This window comes from Nothobranchius furzeri, chromosome 11, assembly GCF_043380555.1.
Source record: "Nothobranchius furzeri strain GRZ-AD chromosome 11, NfurGRZ-RIMD1, whole genome shotgun sequence".
In the NCBI taxonomy this organism is placed as follows: domain Eukaryota; kingdom Metazoa; phylum Chordata; class Actinopteri; order Cyprinodontiformes; family Nothobranchiidae; genus Nothobranchius; species Nothobranchius furzeri.
Genome location: NC_091751.1, coordinates 56,460,956 through 56,485,568, shown reverse-complemented (window position 1 = coordinate 56,485,568; position 24,613 = coordinate 56,460,956). Strand labels below are relative to the sequence as shown.

General features: G+C 43.7%; 1 protein-coding gene across 8 annotated transcripts in view; it reads left to right on the top strand.

Moving 5' to 3' along the window:
- The window catches only part of wu:fj49a02 (myomegalin), a 36,578-nt gene that overhangs the window by 7,035 nt on the left and 4,930 nt on the right, over positions 1–24,613 (top strand). For 4 of the 8 annotated variants that reach the window (XM_054739403.2, XM_054739414.2, XM_054739395.2 and 1 more), the window contains exons 1-28: positions 13,518–15,045; positions 16,455–16,592; positions 16,671–16,790; positions 16,870–16,962; positions 17,079–17,303; positions 17,383–17,541; positions 17,633–17,734; positions 17,813–17,950; positions 18,050–18,229; positions 18,347–18,541; positions 18,625–18,804; positions 18,873–18,980; positions 19,063–19,128; positions 19,210–19,313; positions 19,400–19,542; positions 21,413–21,522; positions 21,598–21,761; positions 21,866–22,115; positions 22,209–22,413; positions 22,493–22,609; positions 22,704–22,960; positions 23,035–23,249; positions 23,329–23,446; positions 23,577–23,694; positions 23,783–23,837; positions 23,964–24,211; positions 24,286–24,390; positions 24,474–24,613. The exon at positions 24,474–24,613 is cut by the window's right edge and continues 22 nt beyond it. In XM_054739403.2, the coding sequence (XP_054595378.2) occupies positions 13,747–15,045; positions 16,455–16,592; positions 16,671–16,790; positions 16,870–16,962; positions 17,079–17,303; positions 17,383–17,541; positions 17,633–17,734; positions 17,813–17,950; positions 18,050–18,229; positions 18,347–18,541; positions 18,625–18,804; positions 18,873–18,980; positions 19,063–19,128; positions 19,210–19,313; positions 19,400–19,542; positions 21,413–21,522; positions 21,598–21,761; positions 21,866–22,115; positions 22,209–22,413; positions 22,493–22,609; positions 22,704–22,960; positions 23,035–23,249; positions 23,329–23,446; positions 23,577–23,694; positions 23,783–23,837; positions 23,964–24,211; positions 24,286–24,390; positions 24,474–24,613 (5,352 nt within the window). In that variant the 5' untranslated portion in view covers positions 13,518–13,746. Of the gene's footprint in view, positions 1–1,152; positions 1,264–5,942; positions 6,037–6,439; positions 6,517–8,914; positions 9,039–9,128; positions 9,287–9,367; positions 9,525–9,901; positions 9,956–13,517; positions 15,046–16,454; positions 16,593–16,670; positions 16,791–16,869; positions 16,963–17,078; positions 17,304–17,382; positions 17,542–17,632; positions 17,735–17,812; positions 17,951–18,049; positions 18,230–18,346; positions 18,542–18,624; positions 18,805–18,872; positions 18,981–19,062; positions 19,129–19,209; positions 19,314–19,399; positions 19,543–21,412; positions 21,523–21,597; positions 21,762–21,865; positions 22,116–22,208; positions 22,414–22,492; positions 22,610–22,703; positions 22,961–23,034; positions 23,250–23,328; positions 23,447–23,576; positions 23,695–23,782; positions 23,838–23,963; positions 24,212–24,285; positions 24,391–24,473 lie in introns of those variants that run through there. The other 4 variants (XM_015957132.3, XM_054739423.2, XM_054739413.2 and 1 more) reach the window with 4 other exon arrangements.

The following is a 24,613-nucleotide window of genomic DNA, read 5'->3' as shown; positions in this document are numbered from 1 at the left end:
AATGCATCAGCTTGTTTTGGTGATTCTGACTTTGGACTGAACGAGGTGTCAGTTTTTAGCCAATGTTTTACTTTGGAATTGTCATCCTGATGGTTCCTGAAATTTCCAGTTTCAGCTTGCAGATTTTTCGACTCTTGATAATGAGCATTTAAAAAACAAACAAACAAAAACCAGCTTCTGACTGCATAAGTAAACACGTCCAAAAGACATCAGAGAAGAATCACAGTCATTTGTAAATGTTTCTAAGCCATTATGACCTGTAGGACCAGTATTTGCCCTGAAACAGGACTGAATTACTGTCACTGAACCATGACAAGGTTGGTTTGCTTTTATCGTCTCTTTTGGCAGCCACAAACTACATCAGACAAACACACCTGCTGGTTATCATTTGGAGATGTATGGGATTCAGATAACTGACCTCCTGATGAACAGCATGTAGCCTAAACAGATACGTTGATCAGCAGAGATTAGAGCATCTGTTGAACTAAAAGGAATCTGTCTTCACAATTATTTAACATCGTGTTTTATTTTCAGTGCATTTGAAAGTAAAGAGCTAAAACAAAAGGAACCAAATTATCTTGTCAAATCCTCGATGGTTTGTCTCAGCTCATTTTTGCAGAGGGATAAGGTTTCCCTTCTTACTGTGTCACAAGTGCCAGTAAGCCCTTTCCCTCCCCCTGTTCCTCCTCCTTTCCCCGTCTCCTCTTCCCACCCATCTCCCCTGGCAGTCTGGGATTCCATGGATGTCTCCTCTGGTAAAATAAGCTCCTGTCCCATCTGCAGGCAGACCACACAACACCATGGAGCTGCCATAGCTGCATCTGTGACAGCGAGGCTGCAGAGTAGCTCTCTGCACCACAAACTGTGTGTCTGACTGTATGAGTGTGTTAGGTGTTAGTTTGTGCTTGTGTGTGGTCCCCACTTTGCTAGTATTATCTTATGACAGAATGCACTCATGGAGGAGGTAGCGGATGGTTTCTGGACTCTAGGACGAGCTCTGATCTTCTATGTCCTTTAAGATGGACTGGGTGTCCATCCTCGTGATCAGGAGCAGTCCAGGACGACTGTTTGTTTCTGATCTATAACGGACATGTTAGGAAGTGTTGGTGCTCTGTGACGGTCATGTCTAACGGTTACCGTACTTTATCACAGCACCTGAATGACCTGAAGAAGGAGAACTTCAGCCTCAAGCTCCGCATCTACTTCCTGGAGGAGAGAATTCAGCAGAAGTACGAGGAGAGCAGTGAAGATGTCTACCGTACGGTGAGTAGGGACAGTCGTTTTCATCATCAGCTGATTCTCACTAAGACTTGATTTTATCAGTGATTTTCATCTAGTGGTATTTATTGAGTAACCTCTTCTGTTAACTGAGCTGTCACACTGGTCTGGGTGCAGTGATATGACCATTCATATGTCTGTTGTGTAAAACATGCTGCCCCATCTTGGTTATTTAATTGCGGTTTGGTGACTCATTCAAATATATCAAATGTATTGAATTTAAAATTTAAATATATACCTAAAATGCACCAAAATGCAGGGTTGATGGGTTTATTATGACACCTTAAGCTTTGAGCGTAAACATGGTGACATTTTTTTAATGAGTGATTGATGATTGATTATGTTAATGAAACATTCAGGTTTAAATAAACAAGCTCTTTGCAGTCAAGTCAGCAGACTTTGGGGAAAATAGAGTTCTGAAATGTTATTGGAAGTATAGAAAGTAAGTAATGATCACTGGTGATCAGTTAATCATAAACAGAAATTTGATTGATTAAAGCTTTCTGATATGAATCAGAATTAGCCAAAATTGGCACTAGCAGGTATTATAACCAGAAATATGCATGTTTTCTTAAAACCAGAATCAGTGCATCTGAGAAAAATGTAATCAGAAAAGAAAAATTTGGAAAATTTAAAATCCAAATTTTCATTATCAATCAGTAGTAGCTCATTAAAATAAGAAAAATATATTTACATGTTTTATTTTAAACTTGTATTTGGTTGGTTGGTTGCTTGCTTTGTTTATTGGTTGATTGGATGATTGGTTGACGTTGGTTGGTTGGGGTTGGTTGCCTGCTTGCTTTGTTGATTGGCTGGTTGGTTGGGGTTGATATGTTGTTTGCTTGCCTTGTTGATTGGTTGGTTTTATGGCTGTTTGCTTGTTTGGATTTGGTTGATTGATTTGCATGTACAAGATAATTTTTGACAAAATGACTAACTTTTTTAAGGTAAACCCCCTCCTAAAGTCTTCTGACCTTATATTGTTTTCTGTTAATTTTCAAGAACATTTCCTTATAAAAGATGCATTTTGTAAAACAACAGAAATCTTTGAAAGTAGTAATTAAATGCCCTCTTGGGTGAAATTACAAATATTAATCAGAATGTGACTCTTACATGTATACCTGCTTTTTTTGAGATGTTTGCTTTCATCACTTTACTTTTTTTGTCTAGAAGAAGACAAACCGTAATTCCGTTGTGTTTAAATGAAAGAACACTGACCATTAAGTGACACTGACCAATGAGGTTATCAGACCTTGGATTTTGTCACAGCGAGGGTTCAACAAATTCTGCTGGTTATCTAAATGGGGCCTTGTGTTGTGTCTTGTTTTGAAATATCTTTGTTGCAAACTGTTGCTCTAAAAGGCTGAACAAGGGCCATGCATCACCGTTTCACCATGAAAGTTATTGTTCTCTTTTTTAACTTTTTCTTAAAATGATTATGGAATAAAAATCAACTTCACTGATACATTTAATTTGATGCTCTTATTGGTTGAGTTAGATTATAGTTTGTGATTTATGTTTGGTTTTAGGACTAGATGAAATAACAAAAAACACAAAAGAGTCAATGCCTTTATTTTTTAGTTTATATGTTTACCTGTGTGGTACCCTTATGTGTCTCTCTCTCTGTGTTTGTAAAACATACATTTACAAGGTGACCCAGTTCAGCTGTTGTCTGACTGATGAAGTTTAAGAGCAACATTTACAACTGGGTCTTTTTTATCCTATTGATTTTCTAAATCCTTTCTGATTACCAGCAGCTCTTTGATATGAGGAAACCAAAAGGCTACACGATCCATCCAAACAAGACTAGAGTCTTCATCTTCCTCTCTCGCTGCAGCAGTGATTGAGTAAGCTGATCCATGTCAGTTTGAAATGCAGCTAATGTTTAATCTCTGAGTCTTACAGTCTCTCCCTGTGTGTGACTGAGAGCTAATCAGGATAATCATCCTTTATTGGAAACAAAATCTCGTTTCCAAAGTGTTTTCCTGACCTCAGCAGCTTATTTGACAGCGAGGTGGGTGAGTTATGATCCCCTCCCTGAAGCATTTCAGTGTAATACTGTACATAGCTGCTGTGTGCGTCCAGGGTACATGGAGATCTCACTAAGAGATGGAGAATATCTATTTTTAGAATAGGTTTCAAGTTTATTTATCAAACGTATCCTGATGAGTTTCCACAGGACGTGGTCCAAACGTCAGAACCGGACTTGTTAGGTTTCTCTTCTCCTCTTACCGCAGCTCAGGTCATTTATGATTTTAGCATACAATGTGAAAAACTTTCTGCACAGTGGAACAGTGGTTAGTGCTGTTGCCTTGCAGTAAAAAGGTCCTGGGTTTGAATCCTGGCCTGGGGTCTTTTCTGCATGGAGTTCGCATGTTCTTCCTGTGCATGTGTGGGTCCTGTCCAGGTTCTCCGGCATCCTCCCACAGTCCAAAAATATGACTGGCTGATTGACTCGTCCCTCTAAATTGTCTTCAGGGAGTGTGTGGTTGTTTGTGTGTCTCTGTGTTGCTCTGCGATGGACTGGCACCCTGTCCAGGGTGTACCACACCTGTTTGCCCGAAGGTTGTTGGAGATAGGCACCAGCAATCCTGCAACCCCTCATGGAAACACATTATAGATTTCTGAAAGCTTTTTTTTTTCTTATGTGAACTGATGTGAGCCCATGTTCAGAGCCTTGGGCTTCCTGACAGGGTTGCGGAAGGCGCTTTATAAATAAAGCTTTGATTGATTGATTGATTGATTGATTGAAATCAAGTTTATTGTATTCTGAATAAATCCTCACTGATCCGCCAGCAGAAGATGAGCGAATCAGGTGTGTATCCAGGTTAAAAGTGGAGCTGTTGCTGAGGACCAACAGGCAAACGTGAGTCAGAGTAGCTGCTGGACGAAGACGAGTTTCTATTTTTACACCTGGTTTTGACACAAGGGCTTATCTGTTATTTGTTGACACACAACCAGCAGTACAATTCACTCTCACATCTGTGTTACATAATTTATTACCAGAGCACTGCGACAACTCTGTTATTTTCAGTTTTGCAGAATGTGTATTTCGTTATAAGATTTATGCAAAGATTTAAAATCCTTAACTTTTGGTATGTTGAAACTATTATTTTTCATTTAGCTTATATAAAGATTGTCACTTTAAAACAGTGACAGCAAAATTTTTTGTACTTTTGCATATTTTCCTGGTTACCGTAAATCCTCAAATACATACCTGGGCCTTATTTACTCAAGGCCCGGGCCTGTTTATTTAACCTTCCTGGTTCATGCCTTTATTGGAATGAGGCCAGAATTGGAGGCAGGCCTCAAATTCAATTTGAGCAAAATAAACTACCAGTAGAATGAATAAAAACAAAGTTTTGTTTCTATTTGAACCTATAAAAGACTAGGTTCGTTTATTGAAAATATACAGTTCACTCTGCTCCCTCTGCATGAAACAGGCTGCAGGAAAACTGGAAATTAACCGAGTTTATCTCCTTGAATACATTAAAAACCAGACTAAGAACCCTTGAGACGGATTCCCTGTGTTGTAACTGCCTTCTGTAATTTCGTACACAACATGTCCGTAACTTTTGCTGCCTCTTGGCCAGGACTCCCTTGAAAATGAGGTTTTTATTCGCAATAGGATCTTCCTGGTTAAATAAAGAATAAATAAATAAACTGTTGACATTGTATATACGTATGCATATAGAACATATACAACAAACACCTTTGTTTCAGGCTAAATCCCAGTATGGTAACAAATGTAGCAAACATGCCGATTTTGAGAAGTCAAGTGGTCACACATGACACGCCACGCCACTGAGCGCTTATGAAAGTTGTGCGATAGTCACAACATCACGTGGGACTTAAGAACAGGAAGCCGGAAGTGACTGTATTATTTATACATGATCAGACTTGCCGTCGTGTTTTGTGAGAATCTTGTTCATTAACAGTGGGTAGGTATGCTATTTCTTAAAATATTTTAAGATCAATAGTACTTTAAAGTTATCAAAACTGTGGCTGGGTTTGTGCCGGCGGTTAGGTTTGTGCTGTAAAGCCAGCCACTATTAGAGACCGGCCTTTATTTACCCTGCGCTGGTAGCGAGAATGTAGGAGACCCAATATTAGAGGATTTACGGTATTTCTGCTTCAAAATCCCAATGTGTGCCCCAAAATGTAAATGAAAAAGCTCTTCAAAACATTCAAATTACAAGGTGAGATAAAGGATGAATATTTTTTCTGATTATATAATCATGCATTTCTCAGGACTTAATAAAACAATAAATGAACTGGGCACACATGTAGCACCGGTAGCCCGATCAGTACTGCTTATGTGGAAAAACAACACAAGAATGTGACAGTGGCAGAGGAGTTAAATGCTTTACTTTAGCTAATTAAATGAAAATCCATCTATCATCCATCATTTTTGTTCAAGCGTGTGTCTGTGCAGGATGAAAGTCTATGTCCCAGCCTGCAGCATGTGCTGTACTTATTGTCCCGTTGGTGTGTTTATTTCAGTGTTTTGAGCTGTTACATGCGTAGTTATTGCTGCTCTTTCTGAACATCATGAATAAAGAAGCACACAATCCCTGTTACTGAAACAGTAACACTGATCAGCGTCTGATCTGACTCCCAACACATAAACACAGATAAACACATGGTCCTCTTCTGCTTGTCAGAGGGCAGGATGGAAAGAATGAGCCTCGGCTGAAACCCGCTGTCCCCTGTAAGAGCGGTAATTGCCCCTCAGATGCCCTCTGTGGACTCCAGCAGGTAAACAAACTGCAGAGTTCAGGATTTGGCTCCTCTGTGTGAGTAGCAGAGCTGCTCTGCATTCTGCAGCTCTAAATTTAAAAGCCATGACTGTCGGTCAGATGTCCTGTACTGATGACACGCAACACCCACCAGGCCCCATTTCACACTGCACAGAGATTACTGTGTAGAGGAAAGAGACAAACATTAATGTTATTTAAGCAACGCATGGAGATTTATTTTGTAATTTTTCTTTAGCTACCTTTGGGGAAAAATACTCTCAAGCCTTTATCACTGACGCTGTAGATGACATTCAAATGTTTGTGTGTGTTTCCCAACATGTTGTTGCTCCTCTGACTAGTGGTTGTGTGATCACTCTGCATCGATTAATGGATCTTTTCCGGCTCCTTTTCTTCTGTTGCAGAACATCGAGCTGAAAGTGGAAGTAGAGAGCTTGAAGAAGGAGCTCCAGGAGAAACAGGAACTTCTGGACAAAGCCCTGTGAGTTCTCACATATGAATCCAGACTTGTTACAAATATATGTTTTGGTGCTCCCCAGAGCCGGCCCTAGACTTACACAAGTGAAACGCATCCTGTGCAACTTTTTCATATTTTAAAATAACTTCTTTAAGCCATTATGTGCTGAAATGGCCCTTTACAGAGTTAATGAAATGTCACTCAGACCTCACTGCCCTCTGTGGCCAGAATACCGCTCTTGCAGCTTCAGAGTATCTGGACCGGTTAGCCAATAGGAAAGTGGAGCTGACATGCTAACGCTGCGGTCTGCTCCCAGCACATGATTCCTGCATGTTTTAGGTCATGAACACAGCTCATTTGTTTGATTTAGTTATGAACCGCTCCTGTAGACACTTATGAAGGCTGAGGAGACATTTCAGCTGCTGGATTAAGGTGTTAAAAAGATGAGCACAGAGGGAGGAGAGAGTTTCACTTTCGGTTTTACAACAGTAAATTAATAATGGAGTCTATAGGTGGTGCTTAAAGCATGCTAAAACTACTAAGTGTGTATTTAAGCAACCGCTTAGGGCCCCACACCACCAGGGGGCCTCCAAGAGTGCCAACACAGTGTGAGACAGAAGAAAAGATAGTAAATTTAACTTGTTTAGTGTAAATTCTGTGCTTGTCTGCTGACTTTCAAATAGTAAGTTTAATTAATATACCACATTCAACTCTCAACATTTTAAAATACTAACTAACTGCTACTCCTGTAAGGTTAATATCAACATCCATAGTAACACTTTTATGAAAGCCAATTACAAATTATGTGACTGATTGTGGGTATCTTACACACACACAATGTAGCCAAGGAACGATCAATCATCTGATTTTGACTTGATGGAATGAGCCCCAAAATAAAAACAGGCTTAGGCTTAGGGCCCCACAAAGGCTGGTGCTCCTTATCTGACACACACGCTGGACAGGTCCCCAGCCTATGACAGGGCTTCACAAAGACACATTAATACAGATGCACACTTTGGGTCAATCAGAGTTCTTGGAGAAAACCCACACACACATGAGGAGAGCATGCAAACAGGTCCCAGCTTGGAGTTTAATTAAGAAGTTGTTGCAGAGTGACAGGGCAAATCCGCTGTGTGTAAAGGTAGGCGCAATGCCAGTTTCTTCCATTAATTTTTAATAAACCGGCCTGAGCTAAACTTTAAAAGAAAGTTTGAGAATAATTTTTTTAACGCTAACTATATTTATAATAATTTGGGGGTGTTCAAATCAAACAATTATAAGTAAGTAAGTAAATCTTATTTATATAGCACTTTTCACAGACATAGAATCACAAAGTGCTTCACGTAAATCTAAACAAAATAAAAGATCTTCAGAGTGTCTGGAATTGTGATTTATTTACAGTTTGTCAGATGATTACAGTTCCATTTTTTTCAATGTTCATGAACACACCACATGCACTGTCATCTAAAACCACATAGACCTCAACAACAAATCCTTATTTGTCACACACCATGTGTCTCTATAAACTGAAGAAAGTGTCTCACTCCAGCTCCATATTTAGGATGATGTCATCACATCCATATGTCAGCAGTCTGATTCTAGCTCATACAGTCGACAGAGATCACTAAACAGTCAACACCACGGACACTTGTCCCGGAGACACACATTTACATGACTAGACTGGTAGAAAATATCACAGTTATCTGAGCTGCTACATGCGGCGGACGGAGTTAAAAATGTGTGTAGATGGCATGTGGAGCAGGTTTTGTGGCGACAGAGAGGCATGTGCCATTCTAGGAGCAATAATTCTGGGATGCTGTTATTTACTAAGTGATGCAGACCGATGCTTTTATAGCCCCAGGGTGTGAGGAGAGCCGGTTACATGTCACATAAAGTGTGTGAAAGAGCTGGGAGTGAGTTTATGATCATTGAACACATGCATGTATTAATCATGGAATTGATGCCCAAAACAAGTAGAATCCACGTGATTGAAACAGGAAGTGATTCATAATCCATCAGATCTTTCACGCGTCTACAAGAATAACAGCCTTCACTACGATGATGGGACCCTAAATAATCTCAGCTATAAGAACATACCAGAGTCCAGCAGCAGCAGATGAACACATGGTGACGTCAGATTTTCTCTTGGCTCACGCTGATGTCTCCATCAGGTCCTAAAACTGACGCCTCGGACATTTGTGTGATCACATGAACAGTAACTAAATGTAACTTCTAACATTGACTGGTACAGTAACTGTTTCAGGGATTACTTTTAGATTTGTCAGTTAACTTGACACCAGACAAAAACATTCAGACTTTTATTACATGCAACTATTATTTAATAAAGCTAAACAAAAACAACAATTAAATATTGATCTGAGTTGAATTGAGCTCTGCGATGCATCTTGGTTTTGTTCTTCAGCACAACAGCAGAGAGCTTGACCAGCGACAATGAGGCAGAGCGGCAGAGACGGTGTCAGGAGAGACAGCAGGAAATTGACCACATGCAGCAGGTGCTCGAGACGAAGATCCAGCTCCTGCAGGAGGTTTGTTGCTGCATTTCCACACAATGTGATATTCACACACACACACACACTTTTGTCATGAAATCATATGAGCTCCTATATGTTATACAGGAGGCCCAGTTAGCTCGCGGAGAGGCCGAGCGGATGGCCTCGCTTGCTGGATCTCACTCCCACGCCTCCCTTGCATCCTTAGACACCGCCATGGAGGAGGTCCCTGAAGACGAGAGCCCCCCGCACATCCTGTCCCCATCCAGCAGCAGCAAGGACAGGTGCAGAACACGTAGCTATGACTTAGGTTTTATCTTCAAAAACACCAAACTAATCAGATCAATCCTGCCGTTTTCCTTCAGGCTAATAGAGGACCTAACTAAAGAGCTTCTCTCCAAGGAGGCTCTCGTCTCAGAGCTCTGTGGAGAGAAGAAAACCCTCACCCTCAGGGTTGAAGAGCTGGAGGAACAGGTTCAGGAGCTGTCTTCATCTCTCCTGCAGAAGGACAAGGATGTTGAGGTATTTTGGGTCTTTATTTCTATCTTCCTAGTTAATGTCTCAATTGAATTTTTTCATGTTTTTCTAAAATATTCACCTATGATGACTGGACCTCAATGTCTCTTTTGGGAAGATTTGTTTTTTTTAAACAAACGCACCTGAAGCAGTTTAATGAAGCAATTATTAAAACAGCTTTTTGAACATACAAGGCCTGTTTGCACACACCAAAATCTAGATAAACACAAACCATCATATCAATGAAAACATGTGAGATTAGGTGAGGGATTGTTTATTTTTCTAAGAATAATAACTTATAAAAATGTCATGAAACAGATTTTTTCCCCACTTCTGATGATTATACCCAAAGTTTTCTTATTTACTTTTTTTAAATTGTGCAGTTCTATCAGGAGGAACTTAGTCACGAGAGGCTGCGGATCGAAGAGGAGATGCAGGTGTGTAAATCGCTATCACTAACATTTGGAATGTTTATTTCAGCATAAAAACAACAATTAAACAATCATCTTTGTTATTTTAGCTCTTGATTTCAAATAATTATTATTAGGGAAGAAAGGTTTGAATGTGTTAAGTAAAATGGTTAAACGATGCCACTTTTAGCGGTCTCAGAACAGAAATATGACCAAAAATCAACATTACAATGCATAGTTTTTTTATGAGTTTAAATTGCTTTTAGGAACAAAAATGATTATAAAATATTACAAGAAAATGTCCTCACATTCATGAGCGTCACTTCTGATGTTAAAAGAGTAAAGTGCTCTATTATAGAAATTCTGCCTCCTTATGGACAAACTGAGATAAAACATCATCCATATGTAATTTAATTAATAAGTAGTTGATCATATATTTTACACTGATTAAAATAAAAAAAATGTAATGTCAATTTCTATTTCAACTATTAGTTTTGTTACAGAACCACAAAATTGTACAAGTTAACAAAAGTCTCTATATAAAATAACAGTTTTGAGAATGCAACAATGATTTTTATATCTGCAGATAGTTTTGTGCAGAAATCAATACAATATCTATTAAATATACTTATAATGATATAACAAACTTTATGTAAGCATGAAATCATGTAAAAGACAAAGTCACACTTTTACTGTAGCTCACTGCAGCAATGGTTCTTCACATCAGAGTAAAGATTAGATAAATGACCAGTAAAATGTCCCATTGTGAGCCCTTTTTGCAATTTTTTGTGTGCATTCTATTAAATACAACATCCAGATTTAGTAGAGAAAAAAATCTGTGAGCATGAGAAACCTGCAGGAGGCAGCTCCTGTTTTATCTCATCACACAGAATCTCATTTCCTTTACACACCATGACTGCAGTGACATCCCCAAGGACACACAGCTCTCCTAATAAAACCACTACACTCTCCCAACCCACACAAAAGGATTTTCCTTTGCTTAAACGAACAATCGTAATCATTCAGCTGTATTTATCTCAGTGCTTCTTGATGTTTGCCTTTTATTGTGCCTCAGTATTGCCTCGAGCGTGTTTGTTGTTGGGCGTGTTTATCATTGGCAGCGTCGTGTTGTGCCTCTGCAGTCGTTTTAACTTGTAAATCAAATTTGAAATGAAGAATGCAAATGTACTCGCTCAGCAGGTTTTCAACTCCAATTACTGCACGATGAAAGGAGACAGGAAAAATGTGCGAGTTTTCATCAGATGACAGCTGAGTGTTTGTTGGTGACGTGCCATGAGCGTGTTTGATGCTACGCTTGAGCAGCCTGAGCAGTTCAGAGCTTGTTTACTGAGTTTGGACTGTTAGTACGCTAGGTTACCTGCATTTTGAAATGTGCAAAAAGATTCTCAGCACAGCTTAGATCAGTCGGCCCTGATCTGACGAAGCAGAGATCATCATAGGAAACCTTTAGCTAGCTGTTTAGGATTTCCATCAGGGACAGCCACTGTTTAGGTGTTTGTGCTGGTGTGTGACCACATTTCCAAGAAGTGCTTCCTTTCAAATGTGCGTGAGTGCAGCAGGCGTTTAGCTGTTTTAGCAGCTCCGGTTTCAGCAGGAGGGTCGATGGGTCAGGTCGACCTCTGAGTGCTCAGAGACCCTGACACTGATATCAAGTTGTGTTGTTGTTTCACAGCAACACCAGCCATCCGAGCTCTTAATGAACTCCCCAGCCACCACAGATGTTTAGCCAATCTGTGACGGCTGAGGACAAAGAGGAGGGTAATCAATGCAAACTCTCTGGATCCTTCCCAGTTTTATTTTTAACCTCTAAAGCAGCTTTACAACACAACATTGGGTTATGTTTGGAATGAAATGGCTCAGAAATATGCCTCATGTTGCGATTCTCAATGACTACTCTCTCACAGATGTTGCAGAGACATGTGGTTCAAAACAAAATGTTTCAGACTCAATAATTAACCTTCAAATATGCAGCAATCATAAGCCTCTAGCAGACAAGAAGATACACAACTCTCACATGTTATTAGGATGTGCAGGATGACGTGGTGCAGGAACACTGCTAAGAGGGTGAAAGTACATCAGTGATGGGTTTAGAAAACAACACTGGGGTGTTAACACATGATTGGGGAGGCAAACAAGCAAAGTTAAAGCTGAATAAAGGCCTTGTTGTTGGTTATCATAATGAGACTGGTTGTTTTATGTCAGCAGTGTAGCAACTAGTTAAACAGAGAAAAACAGTCTTGGGGCATTTGCAGATTATTTGGCAACGTGATACGAGGACTGCCAGCCACTTTAATATCAAAATGCCAATTAATGTTCTGAAAGTTCACACGTTTTCATATTATATTAAAATAAAACCAAGCTTGGGTTGGGGAACTCATTGTGCAAATGACTGAAAACATAAAAGTATGTGTGTGCGTGCGTGCGTGTGCGTGCGTGCGCGCGCGCGTGTGTTCTTGTACTTACTACATACTGAGGACCATTTTGACCATTTTCCCTACAATGTGAGGGCATTTTTCAAAGTGAGGACATTTTCTTTGGTCCTCACTTTTTTTTAGAAGCTTACCAGTTGGGTTTAGAGCTATGGTGTGAATTAAGTTTTAGTTAAGGTTAGGTTTAGGAATAGATCAGCACTGGTTATGGTTAGGGTATGGGTTAGGCATAGTGGAGTCACAAACATGAATGGACGTCAATAGACGGTCCTCACTATGATAGAAAGACAGACATGTGTGTGTGTGTGTGTGTGTGTGTGTGTGTGTGTGTGTGTGTGTGTGTGTGTGTGTGTGTGTGTGTGTGTGTGTGTGTGTGTGTGTGTGTGTGTGTGTGTGTGTGTGTGTGTGTGTGTGTTAAAGAGGACAACCAACAAATACAGCACCTGTGCATTCATGCGCACAGAGCTCATGCCGGATTATGAGACCAGCTCCTGGTGGGGGTGGGTGGGGGGGGGGGCTCAACCAGTCTACAAGTTTATTAAATAAAACAAATTTGTTTGATGAAGTGTTTGTTTATATTCGTGTTTTATATACATTATTGTTATTTAAAGTAGAAATCACTGAGAATATGTCCCCGTGGGCCGGGCTGTTAAATTCCCCCGAGCTCCTCCACCCCCTCCGCTCTCTCTGAATGGTTCGCTCCGCCGCTGCAGGTCTGTCTCCTCCGTAGCTTCGCGCCTCTGTCAGCCCGCAGGATTTCCGACGTTACCGCGTGCTTCCTGTGCTTCTCTCCGACTAGATACCGTTCGCAGCTCTGAAATGAACGAGCAGCCTCTGACACCAGTGCAGGACTCAGAGGACTGTTCCCGGTCGTCTGTTACGGCTGCGTGTCCGTGTGGAGGCCGGAGGATCATCACAGCGGCTCCCCGGATATATACCCATTCAGGATGAACCTGTCGGCGCGGCTCGTGTGACAGCCGGGATGTGGTGATGCGAAAGCGCGTGTGACGGTGTCAGGACACAGCGAGTGAACGCTATACAGAAAGAGACTACATCTGATTAAAGAGGCATTCCCCTTCTGCGCCATATTCCTGATGCTCCTGCACGTTCTGCAAAAGCCTGGTCCTGCATTTCTGACACGATTCACTGGATCTAATTTGATCTTGTCCGAGACTGCACGAGCATCCCTCCACAAGCCAGGATTTTTAACCCACTTGATTCAACTGCCATTGCAGGGACCACTTCCCCCAGATCCAGTAGAATTACTGTACTGGGATAAATGCTCTTCCTGAACGAGATCTTTCAAGAATATGCCTTTTGCATAACCTATGATATGCTGCTGCTTCCTGATGTTTGAAAGCCTGTAGAATGCTTGATCTGAAGATGAAGGAAGCGTGTCGCATCTGTGGACGTGAGCTCTGTGGTAACCAGAGGCGATGGATCTTCCACCCCACTGCCAAACTCAACCTACAGGTGCTGCTGTCCCATGCTCTGGGCAGAGAGCTGACCCGAGATGGCAGGGGAGAGTTTGCCTGTTCCAAGTGCACCTTCATGTTGGACCGCATGTACCGCTTCGACACAGTCATCGCCCGCGTTGAAGCCCTGTCCCTCAAAAGATTGCAAAGGCTCCTGCAGGAGAAACATTGGCTGCGACACTGTATCAGTGGACTGTACCGGAGAACCAACTCAGATGAGGATGATGCAAAGTTAACTGGAACTGGTGACGGGTCAGGAGATGGGATGGTAGATATGTCAGGTTTAACTCATGCAAAGTATTGTGCCCTACTCCAGGAGGATTTAGTCTACTGTCTGTATGAGTCTTGGGCTGAAGATGGCCTGGAGTGCCACCATCATCAGCACCCTCAGAGTTCTGCTGGTCCTGGGTCAGAGGCTACAGGTGTGAGCTCCCACCGCTATGTGCACAGCACGCCCAGGAGATGTCGGGGATGTTCCCACTGGCGGGTGGCAGACTCTGACTATGAAGCTGTCTGTAAGGTGCCGAGGAAGTTGGCTCGGAGTACCTCTTGTGGGCCATCAACGAGATACTCAGCCAGTGTTATCGGAGGGAGTGCGACTGGGGGAGGTGGAGAGGCAGAGAGAAGAAATGTGGATGATTCAGAAGAAAACCCGTCTTCTCGAACCCTGGTCCCCGGATCCCAGGAGAGGACATCAGACAGTGATCGCACACTGGCTGGACGAGCCAGCTCCAGCTCTTCTGTCACCTCCCTGGAGAACGCTGAGGAATACACTCAGCACGGAGGCATGGCGGATGGACGTCTGAGCTCTCACAGGGAGGACGTTGAAGACCAAATGTCTGACTCATTGTCTGAGGAGCACATGGGGACACTACAAGCCTCGCCTGGGCCCAACCTTTCCTTGACCTTCTGTTTGCTGCAAAGCTGTTCTGTTTACCGGCCGGTTCGGAACATCAGGGGAAGCAAGCTCCCCGTCCTGCTCCGACAAAGCTCTAGTAATGGAAGGTTTAGCTTTCCTTGTCCTATCGTAGCAACGCCTTTTAGAACCCCAGACAACCAGATGCCAACACCTGAGCTGGAGGCCCCTCTGATCAGGGTGGATGTTGGGGAGCATCCTCCTCTGAGCTTCCTGGACATGGAGGATGTATTAGAAGACTTATACAAAGAGTATCCTCCCCAACCTCCCCACCAGGTATTAAAGAGTCGACTGTAGAGGATTTTGCCTCTGTTTTGCAAATCTGCAGCATCCTGAGTGAACCGGCCTAACAAGCTTTGATGTTTGACAGCTCACCCGGCCCACAAAGAATTACTCCCGTCTCTTTTTTTAACATAAGCAGCTTCGTAATCCAGCTGTTAGTTACTTATCCTACCCACAGCCTCTTCAAATAGCTTCAGCTCGAGAGGATGTGAGCTGAGGTGGTGTGTGTGTCCACTCCTCCATGTGTGGGCATATCATGTCTTACAAGTGCAGTGGCCTGATTACCTAATGACTGTGTGTGAGTGCACATGCAAATAGGTCATCATTGCTGTTGTTGACAAAGTAGATAATTATTTGAATCGACCTCTAAAGTATAAATGTAAGACAGAGCTATACATATCATTAATATGTTGTTCTAAATGAGTGGATTAAGATCTAAGACACTTTAAAGAGCAAGCCAACCCCTACCAGAGTCTAACTCTACTCCCACTTCATGTCTGAAAAATGCAACAAATGCTGTTGCTTGGCAGACCGAGAGGGCGGAACCACTAACAAATACACACACACACAGGCTCATAACAGCATTGTGACATCATAATGTACCAGTTTACATCATAGCATACCTCTTAGCCAATAGCGGTGGCAGATTGAAATTAAAATACAGTGCAGAGTTTTTACCTGACAACGGCACAACACTGCCAGTTTTAGGCAGAATATTTAAATTTTAACTAAGATGCACTGAAGTGGCAAATTATTGACGACACGTGTCTGCAGCACGATTAGACACTCGTTTATTTAGTTTATCAGCAAAAAAAAAAGTTTATTTGGGGGTGACTTGCTCTTTAAAGTGGCCTTTAGACACAGGAGTTTGGATTGCTGCTCATCATTTTCTGCTCCAGTAGTTTTTATACGTGCATCGTTGTCCAGTGCTCCCTCAAATCAATGGTTTTCTGTGAAGAGGATGCATTTTTCTCTGATTTAGACAATATTTCTCTGTAGGTCTCGTTCCTTCTCAAGCCTGTGCTGCTGACTGAAGTAGGTTAGATAAGTGGAGACAATAAGACAAAGTGACTCCTCTACCGACCTATTTTCACTTGCCCTTAAGGCAAAGGGATCCACGTGATGTCAGACCACCCTCTCTCTTCTGCGCTGATGGGTCACTACAAGAACACCGTTTTCTAGTTTTTGATGCTGGAAAAAAGACAATTACTGTATATTTTTCCTGCACTTTGTGCGAGCTGGAAGCGTCCCACGCTGGTTATGCAAAGATGCACTCGGACGTGGTAACTCGTGCATGCAGATGCTCATCTGGCTCATAGCCTTTCATGAAATACACACAAACGAGTAAAGTTTATTGTAGATCAGTATTCGTGATTGACACTTGTGCAAATGATATTCTGCAGAGTCTTGTGGAGGAGCAGCAGAGTCAACTCAACCAGTACGAGTGTGCGGCCGGTCAGTGTGTCAGCGAGCTGCAGAAGGCCCAGCTCCAGGTGCAATCTCTGCAGGCGAAGATCCAGGAGAGCGAGGCCAACAATATGGTGCGGCACCCAAAAAAACCCACACAGATGGATCATTTTTTCACACTGAGGTCTGATGATCTTGTTTGTCGTACCCAGAAGCTGCAGGAGAAGCTGACTGAGATGGAATGTGAGCTGAGATTGCTCCGCCAGGCTGCTCAAAGTCAAGACAGGACCATTCAGGGCCTCACAGAGTCCATCAGTACCAAAGACAACGAGGTGTGTGTCATAAAGGGAGAGAACAGTGCAAGGCAATATTTGAAAAAGCTGTTTTTTTATAATCTGTTTTGCTCTAAAGGCCCAGGAGCTGTATCATCTGATCGAAGGACAAAACAACACTCTGTGTAAGCTCCAAGAACTGGCCCATCGCAACCAGCTAACTCAAAGCCAGGTGAGACCTGACATCTGTGTTTTCCTGGGAGTCCAAATCCCACAAATTAGGCCAAAAACATCTACGAAGCAGAATATTTACTGTCTCATCCTTGGTTGTGATCCATCTTTCTCCAGGCTCCTGTGGGGATGAGTGAATCCTTGACGCTGGCCCAGCTGCAGACCGAGCTGGTCCGGGTTCAGAGCTCCTTGTTCTCCGTTGGTCTGGAGCTGGAGGCCAGCCAGAGGAATCTAAAACAGAGCCAAAGGCAAGGAGACGACCTGTTGAGATTCAGGGACAGACTCAACTCTGACTTGCAAGAGGCCCTGCAGCATAGGGAGGTCACTGAGAAACACAACCAGGTCAGTGTTTGTTTGTAGATGCGTGATCAAACAAAACACTGATGCGTGAGGGATTTAACCTCCCGTCTGCCTGCTGTAGGACCTGAGCAGCGCCCTTCAGAAAACCCGCTCCGAGCTCCAGATTACAGAAGCAGCCCTGAAGGCGTGTGAGGCAGAAAAGCTTGCAGCGACAGCGGAGAAAGACAAGGTCATCGAACAGCTCAAACGCTTCCTGCAGGACAAGGAGCAGCAGCTCCAGGTGACCTCTCGCTCTTTACCTCCACACAGATACATTTGTACAAACATTTTTACAGATTTATCATCCTGTGTATAAAATGTATTGAATCCAGGATTATTCTGAGATGTTGGAGTCAACAAAAAGCTCCAAACCAAGAGATGTCCTGCTGGAGAAGCTGAGGGAACGGATCAAAGAAAGAGACAAAGCTCTGGAGGTAAACACCGAATAAGGTAGGAGCAAGGACCTTTTGGTGTAGAGTGTGTGTTAACAGAAGTTTTGATTCCTGCTCTAGCGCTCCATCGACGATAAGTTCAGCTGTCTGGAGGAACGTGACAGCCAGGTGAGGAGGCTGCAGCTGGCCCTCAGGGAGAAGGAACGAGACCTGGAGAGACTCCGCTGCATCCTGTCCAACAATGAAGAAACAATCTTGGTATGCGTCCGAGTTCTCACTGGTTTCTTTTACCGGTGCTGAGATCAGAGTGAGGATCTGACGTCTCTGTTTTATTCCTCCTGCGATCCTGACTGTCAGAGTCTGGATACTCTGGTGAGAGGTAAAGATCTGGAACTGGAGCAAGCAGCGGAGGCCTACAGGAACCTCCAGTGGTTAAAGCAGAAGGGCGAGGAGAAGGATAGGAATGCTCTGAGAGAGAAGGACGCCATCACTAACCAGTTACAGGCAGCGCTGCAGACACGCAGCCAGGAGGTGCAGGTAATGCACACTCTCAGTGAGCCTCTATGGTTGTGAGGCCAAACCCACGGTGCCAGATTTAGCTTTAATGGCGCAGCAGGTTTTTACTGACTTTAGTTTCTTGTTTTGTGTGTGCAGGATCTAACAGCCTCCCTGGTTGCTAGAGTCCAGGCTGGTCCCGCTGAGGTGGTGGAGGAGCTGAAGGCTCGTCTGGCTCTAAAAGAGAAGCTCTTCCAGGAGCTGTTGTCAGACCGCAGCTGCCAGGCTAATGAGCACCAAGCACAGGTCCAGGATCTGCTCAACGCGCTCACCTCCAAAGATCAGTACCTGCAGGTAGACAGGGGTGGTGGCATGAATACACAACTATCTGAGAATGAATCAGAAAGAAATACTGACCAATTTTTTTATTCTGCCAGGACTACTCCTACAGGCTGTCCTTAGTGATTAGTGAGCGAACAAACCAGCAGCAGGAGCTCCGCAAACAGCTGACGCAGGCTGAGCAGAAGCTGTGTGGGTTGAGGAGCGACAAGGAGGAGACAGGAGGAGAAGCAGAGCAGCTACGAAGGCTGCTCAAAGAGAAGGAAACCTTCATTAAGGTATTTGGTCGTCCTTCTGCTTTCTTCTTGTCTCTGTCCTCTTCTTCAGCGTGTATCCTCTGTGTCAGGAGCTGATTCAGGCTCAGGGAGAAGCCGTGCAGAAGGAACACGAGGCAGAGATGAAGGCTCTGCAGGAGGACTTGCAGCAGGTGCTGAAGAAGGAGATGGAGGCTCGGGTGTGTATTTGTGCACCCCGGAGAGACGATACTCCAAAAACACACGTTTGTAACCTTTAAAGGTTTCTATTTGTTTCTGCAGAAGGAGATTTCTGTTCTACGTCAGTCTTTGGATGAAGTGGTTGCAAAAGACAGCACTGATCACCAAGTAGGGTTTTCTGTCTTTTACCAGAAGCTTCTTCTTAATAATGTCTGATTTGTGTGTGTTTCCTCTGTCACTGTGATTTAGAGTGTGTTAGAACAGCTGGTGAGTGAGTACAATAAGCTGAATGATGCTCTAAAGGCTGAGAAGAGATCATACCAAAACCTGACACGCCTTCTCAGGAGTGACGGGTAAGGACAAAGCACTCCCGTCTTGTGTGATTTCACCTAATTTATTTGAACTTCTGTGGATTTTACAAACCTTCCTCCTTTTGCAGCAACCTAGAGAAGATCCAGGGGCTCCACACTGAGCTCGATTCTGTTCAGGCACTCCGTGGACAGCTAGAAGAGGTCCTGACCAGGACCCGTAGAACGGCTCTGTCACTGGAAAGGGCAGCTAAAGGGCAGGCTGTCTCTGGAGGTGGGAATGGGCAGGGTCCGGCCTCTGAGGCTGCAGGCGGCACTCTCACTATCGCTCAGCGTCGCTGAGTCACTGTTACTGTGAGGCAGAGCTGCTTCTAACACCCCCAGGGTCGAATTTAGACAAATCTGTGTTCATAAGATGAAACTAATGAAGTAAAACTAGAATCTGACCCTCGGTCTGGAAGCAGCTCTGCCCTGCCAGCACAAACTCTACTCAAGAGTTGGGATTAACCTGTTTGAGATGGAATATGTGCAACTCTTGAGTTTTATTTATTAACCTGCGCTTATTGTGTGAACGTATTTCGACATTGTTTTGGGCAGCTGCCTGCTCTGTAGTCTCTGTATTACCATTTCTGTGTACTGTCTCTCACCAGTGTCGCTCTTCCAGCCTTAATGTCACAGTGAGGTTCAGTCTTGTGGAGAAACACAAGCTCATGCCTTACAGCGGAGCATTCCACCATCCTTCATTTGTTTGAGCTCATCTGTTTGTCTGTGGGGACGTGTGCGCTCAACAACGACCCGAGTTACACATCTGATACGATGTCCTGCTACTTCAGTCCACAGCAGTGTTTTAGTTTCAGTAGATATGCATGAAACAGGTTCATCTCTTTAAATAACAGGAAAGGGGCATGCAATATTATTAATGGTAATTAGTAAAGATAAGCATCACGTTTAATATATCTGCTAGACGAGATAGCACCACAAACACACACGTCTGCATGTATCGGAGCCGCTAATTAGACATTTGAAACTGCAGGATGTTAATCAGGATTTTTAGTTTAGATTTTTGCTCTGATTCATTTTTCTGGCCTCAAATATGGAATTATTGTCAAGTTTTTTTTTGTGTTTTAAATGCATAAAAATAAACGTGCTTGCTTTTTGTCAAAAGCACCTTTGGTATGGTCTTATTTAACGGGGGGTTATGTTTAGGAATATCCCAAACCTGGAATCTCCTACTTGCTCCTTTTCATTCCCAAAATCTAATCCTCTTCTCTCCTATTTTAAACTATGAAACAGTTTATTCTTTTCCCTCAATGTCCATATTTTATATGTGATGAATAAAAGTGAAATTCTACAGAAAAACACGCTATTATAAAAATATAATATTGAATATTTGTGATAATCCCCCAGACGAGTGTCCCTTCATGTCTTTTCATCCTCATGCATGGGATTGTGGCATGGTCTTCATGTTTGCATGGCTGTTCCTCTGCAGTACCCAGATGGGATTTCACAGTCACCAGCAATAAGGGTTGTTTAAACCATACCCAAATAAAATAATCCACAGGGCCACAACGTGAAAACAGATCCTCACATTCAACCGGAGCTCATCGGAATCCCAATAAAAGCTCCGTTTTCCCTCCTCAGCAGCACAAACACATTCAGATTTTTCCCTCTTTTATAAAATTGGAGGAACTTTAAACATACATAAGTTTAAAGTGCAACTGCACATCCACTGTTTGCACTTAAGTGTTTTAATTAATAATTCCTGAGATTCTTGCGAGTCACTTCGCTGAATTTCTGTTTCCTGAAAATGACATTCATCCTTTGTTTTCCCCTGCAAAACGATCCTCACTTGAAAAAACTCTGCGCTAACTGCTGGATCTATAACACCCGTGTCAGTTTAAAGCGCACAAATCAAGCTGCCCAGGTTTGAGTGTTTTGGCCGAACAGCAACACATGACATAACTTCTTTTCCTGTCGGTCCCATGACCTCCAGTGGGCTGATTCAGAGCACAGGCAGATCTGTGGGATGGTGGATTGTTGTAGCGGGGAAAAAAGCACGAGAACTGGAAGGAAAATGCAGTTTAGGATTAAAATTAGAGGAGAAAAGTTAGTGTGTTGTTTTTGAACGGTAGTTGTGCTTCCAGAGCTGAGCTCAGAGGAGGAGGGAGAGAATGAAGATGGCAGCAGTGAAGAGTTCACGGACAGCATAGAGGAGGACAACAAAGGGAGCAGCAGAGACTTTAACTCTGCTCAGGTGAAATATTTCACCTCTTAAGTGTCATTTAAAGCTGACAACTGGATATAACAACTGCTTTGTTCTAACGTTTAGGCTTTAGCGTCGTCTCAGAGTCCTGATGGTGTGGCTGAAGAGTCCGTCCTCCAAAATGCTGAAATGAAACAGCTGGAAGACACTAAGAGGGCACTTGAAGCTGAGCTTGGAGCAATACAGTCACAGCTGGACGATGATGGATTCGGCTCTTTGGCTGAGATGAGGTGCTAATTTCAGCTTCTCTTCAATTTTGACTCAAGTATTTTCACCTCTTGGGCTGTTTGAAGAGTTGGACTTTATTTTGGTAATGCTGTGTTTCTCCTCGTAGGACTGCCCTCCTGCTGCTGCAGCAGGAGAATCAGGCTTTGACAGAACACCAGAGGCAATATGAGGGAGTGCAGCTGAGGACAAACATGGAGGATGACCTGAATGAAGAAGAAGAGGAGGAAGAGTTGGAAACATCTCCTGTGGTGTCTGGGAAGCGTGGAATTCCAGGTGTTGGTCAGAGCCATGAGCCCGGGAAGAGGCATTGCATGAGGCCACGCTCTTTGGACCTGACGTCCCACCAATCTCACACGGTGACATGTCCTGAAAATTCGGTTTTGATATGTAGGAAAATGTTCCTCAGAGTTTTATTTTGAATAATAAGCAGAACAATTATGTTTTTGCAGAAGGTTGAGTCTGCAGGGAGAGGCAGTAAGGTCGGAGGACTCTGGCAGGACATTGAAGAGAGTCTTCATGAGCAGAAGGTCCGTCTCCAGTCCGATCTGACTCGGAGTCTCCAGGAGAACAGAGACCTGCAGGAGAGGCTGATGGTTTCTGAAGCCACGGTGCAGGCTCAGGCTGAACAGCTGAAAGACTACAGAGATCTGCTCAGTGAGTCTGTCCTCACTTTATTTGTAGAGGGAGACTGGAAACACTAAAGTAGGGTTGTGACTTCCTTCTGTTTCTGCAGCAGAGACATCTGTCCAACAGGCCAGTAAACAGGTGCAGGTGGACCTCCAGGATCTGGGTTATGAGACCTGCGGTCGCAGTGAGAATGAAGCTGAAAGGGAGGACACCAGTAGCCCAGGTGGTTCACACAGATCAGGTCTCAGATCAGATTACGCCCACTACCCCTGATGCTTGAGTTTATCAATATGTCTCCTCATGTCGCCCTAACTCAGAGTTCGACGACCTGGAGATGTGCACCTCTCTGTCCCATCATCAGGAGTGTGAGGCTTTGGGAGGTGGCTGGTACGCAGGAAACAGAACGGCGTATGAAAGGGAGGAAAACGAGTCGGCATCCCTTCAGCATCTGGTCCAGGATCTGCGCTCTCAGCTGGCTCGTTGCCACAAAGTGATCCGTGGCCTTCAGCTACGAGTTCGCTCATTATCTACCACGAGCGACTACGCTTCCAGCCTGGAGCGCACTCCTCGAAAGGTGTGGACCTGTTTATTCACAGCCTCGTCTGACCTTTAGGTTTCTTCTTCATCTGCTTCATGCTCAACCTTTAGGTGAACTGGGCGTTTGAGAAATCACCAGCCCCCAGTGGTGTCGAGGAGGATGAAGGCTGGATGTCTGACACCCAGAAGGTCCGGTCCAGCTGCAAGCCTAGCAGGGAGCTGAAGGAGCTAATGGAAAGAGTTGCTTCTCTTGAGGCTCAGCTAAAGACAACCAAGGTGGAGGGCAAAGGTCGAGATGAAGAGGGCAAATGTGCCACCTGGCCTGGGTGAGAAGGCGTTTAAGGACAGCTGTTATGACTAATCTCCATTCACTGATTTCTTTTTTAACTCTTCCTTTCTGCACAGGAAGTACAACTCTCTGATTCAGGCACAAGCCCGCGAGCTGTCCCACCTGAGGCAGAGGATGAGGGAGGGGCAGGGATTTGGTCACATCCTGACACAACACCTGGGAGATACCACCAAGGTGCTGCACATGTTAATGATCGGAGGCATTACCTCATCAAGTTTCTACAATATGAGGAGAAAAAACATTCAAACAGCACAAGTATTTTTTATTTTTTGTTTTTATTCTCAAATCCACCCTCAACTTTCAGGCCTTTGAGGAGCTCCTGCGGGCCAATGACGTTGATTACTACATGGGTCAAAGCTTCAGAGAGCAGCTGGCTCAGGGCAGCGCCCTGGCACAGAGAGTTCTCACCAAGATGAGTGGATGTAAGAAAAAGCTTCTCATCAAGGAAACTTACTTCTGTTCTCATTGTTTTTCTCATTTTTTTAATTCTTTCTTGTTTCGTTGGCATAGGTGAGCTTGCAGAGAGCCACGGGGATACGGCAGGTCACGAGACACTTGCTTTAAGGTGTGTCAGCAAGATTTTCATTATTAACAAAATTACAATCTACACACACTCCTAATAATAAAAGGTGAGCATAAAAACCACTATTTTTCCCACATTATTCATTCTCACCGTTGCACGCTCCTACAGGCTGAGCAAGGAGCTGCAGCAGAAAGATAACTTCATAGAGTCCGTCCACACCAAACTCCAGCAACGCCCTGAGACCCCGTCCAGCTGCCACGCCCTCTCTGAGACCACCGACCAATCAGACAGAACCTCTTTGGTGTCTGATGAGTACCAGATCAACGAGGACTTGGAGCTGTGCTCTGATTTGGACACCAGGGAGTACCAGGAGGAGCATCGGCGGCAGCAGCACGGACACACATCAGAAGCAGATGGTAGCGTTAGGGTCTTTCTTTTACATGCTGAAATGCATCTTTCTGTCCCTTCACCTTTCATACCCCTTCTCTAGTCTGTCCACCCCTCCCTCTTCATCGTGGCCTTCTCAAGACTTCCAGCAGCTGTCCCAACATGCTTTCCTCAGCCCCAGTGGGTCTAAGCATACAGTCAGCTGGAGGTATGGGACTCAGATGGCCAAGTAAAAAAAAAATCACCCTTTTAGATGTTTTCTTTGCTTTATTTTGGTTTATTTTCCTCCAGACCGTTTCAGTGCATCTGTCTCCTCCCCTTCCATCCCCTCCATTGGCCCTGATGTCTGGGGTTATGAGTTTACCTCTGACCCCCGACCTCGGGCTCTGTCTGTGATCGCTGTTCACCCAGAGCTGGACACGCTGTACAAA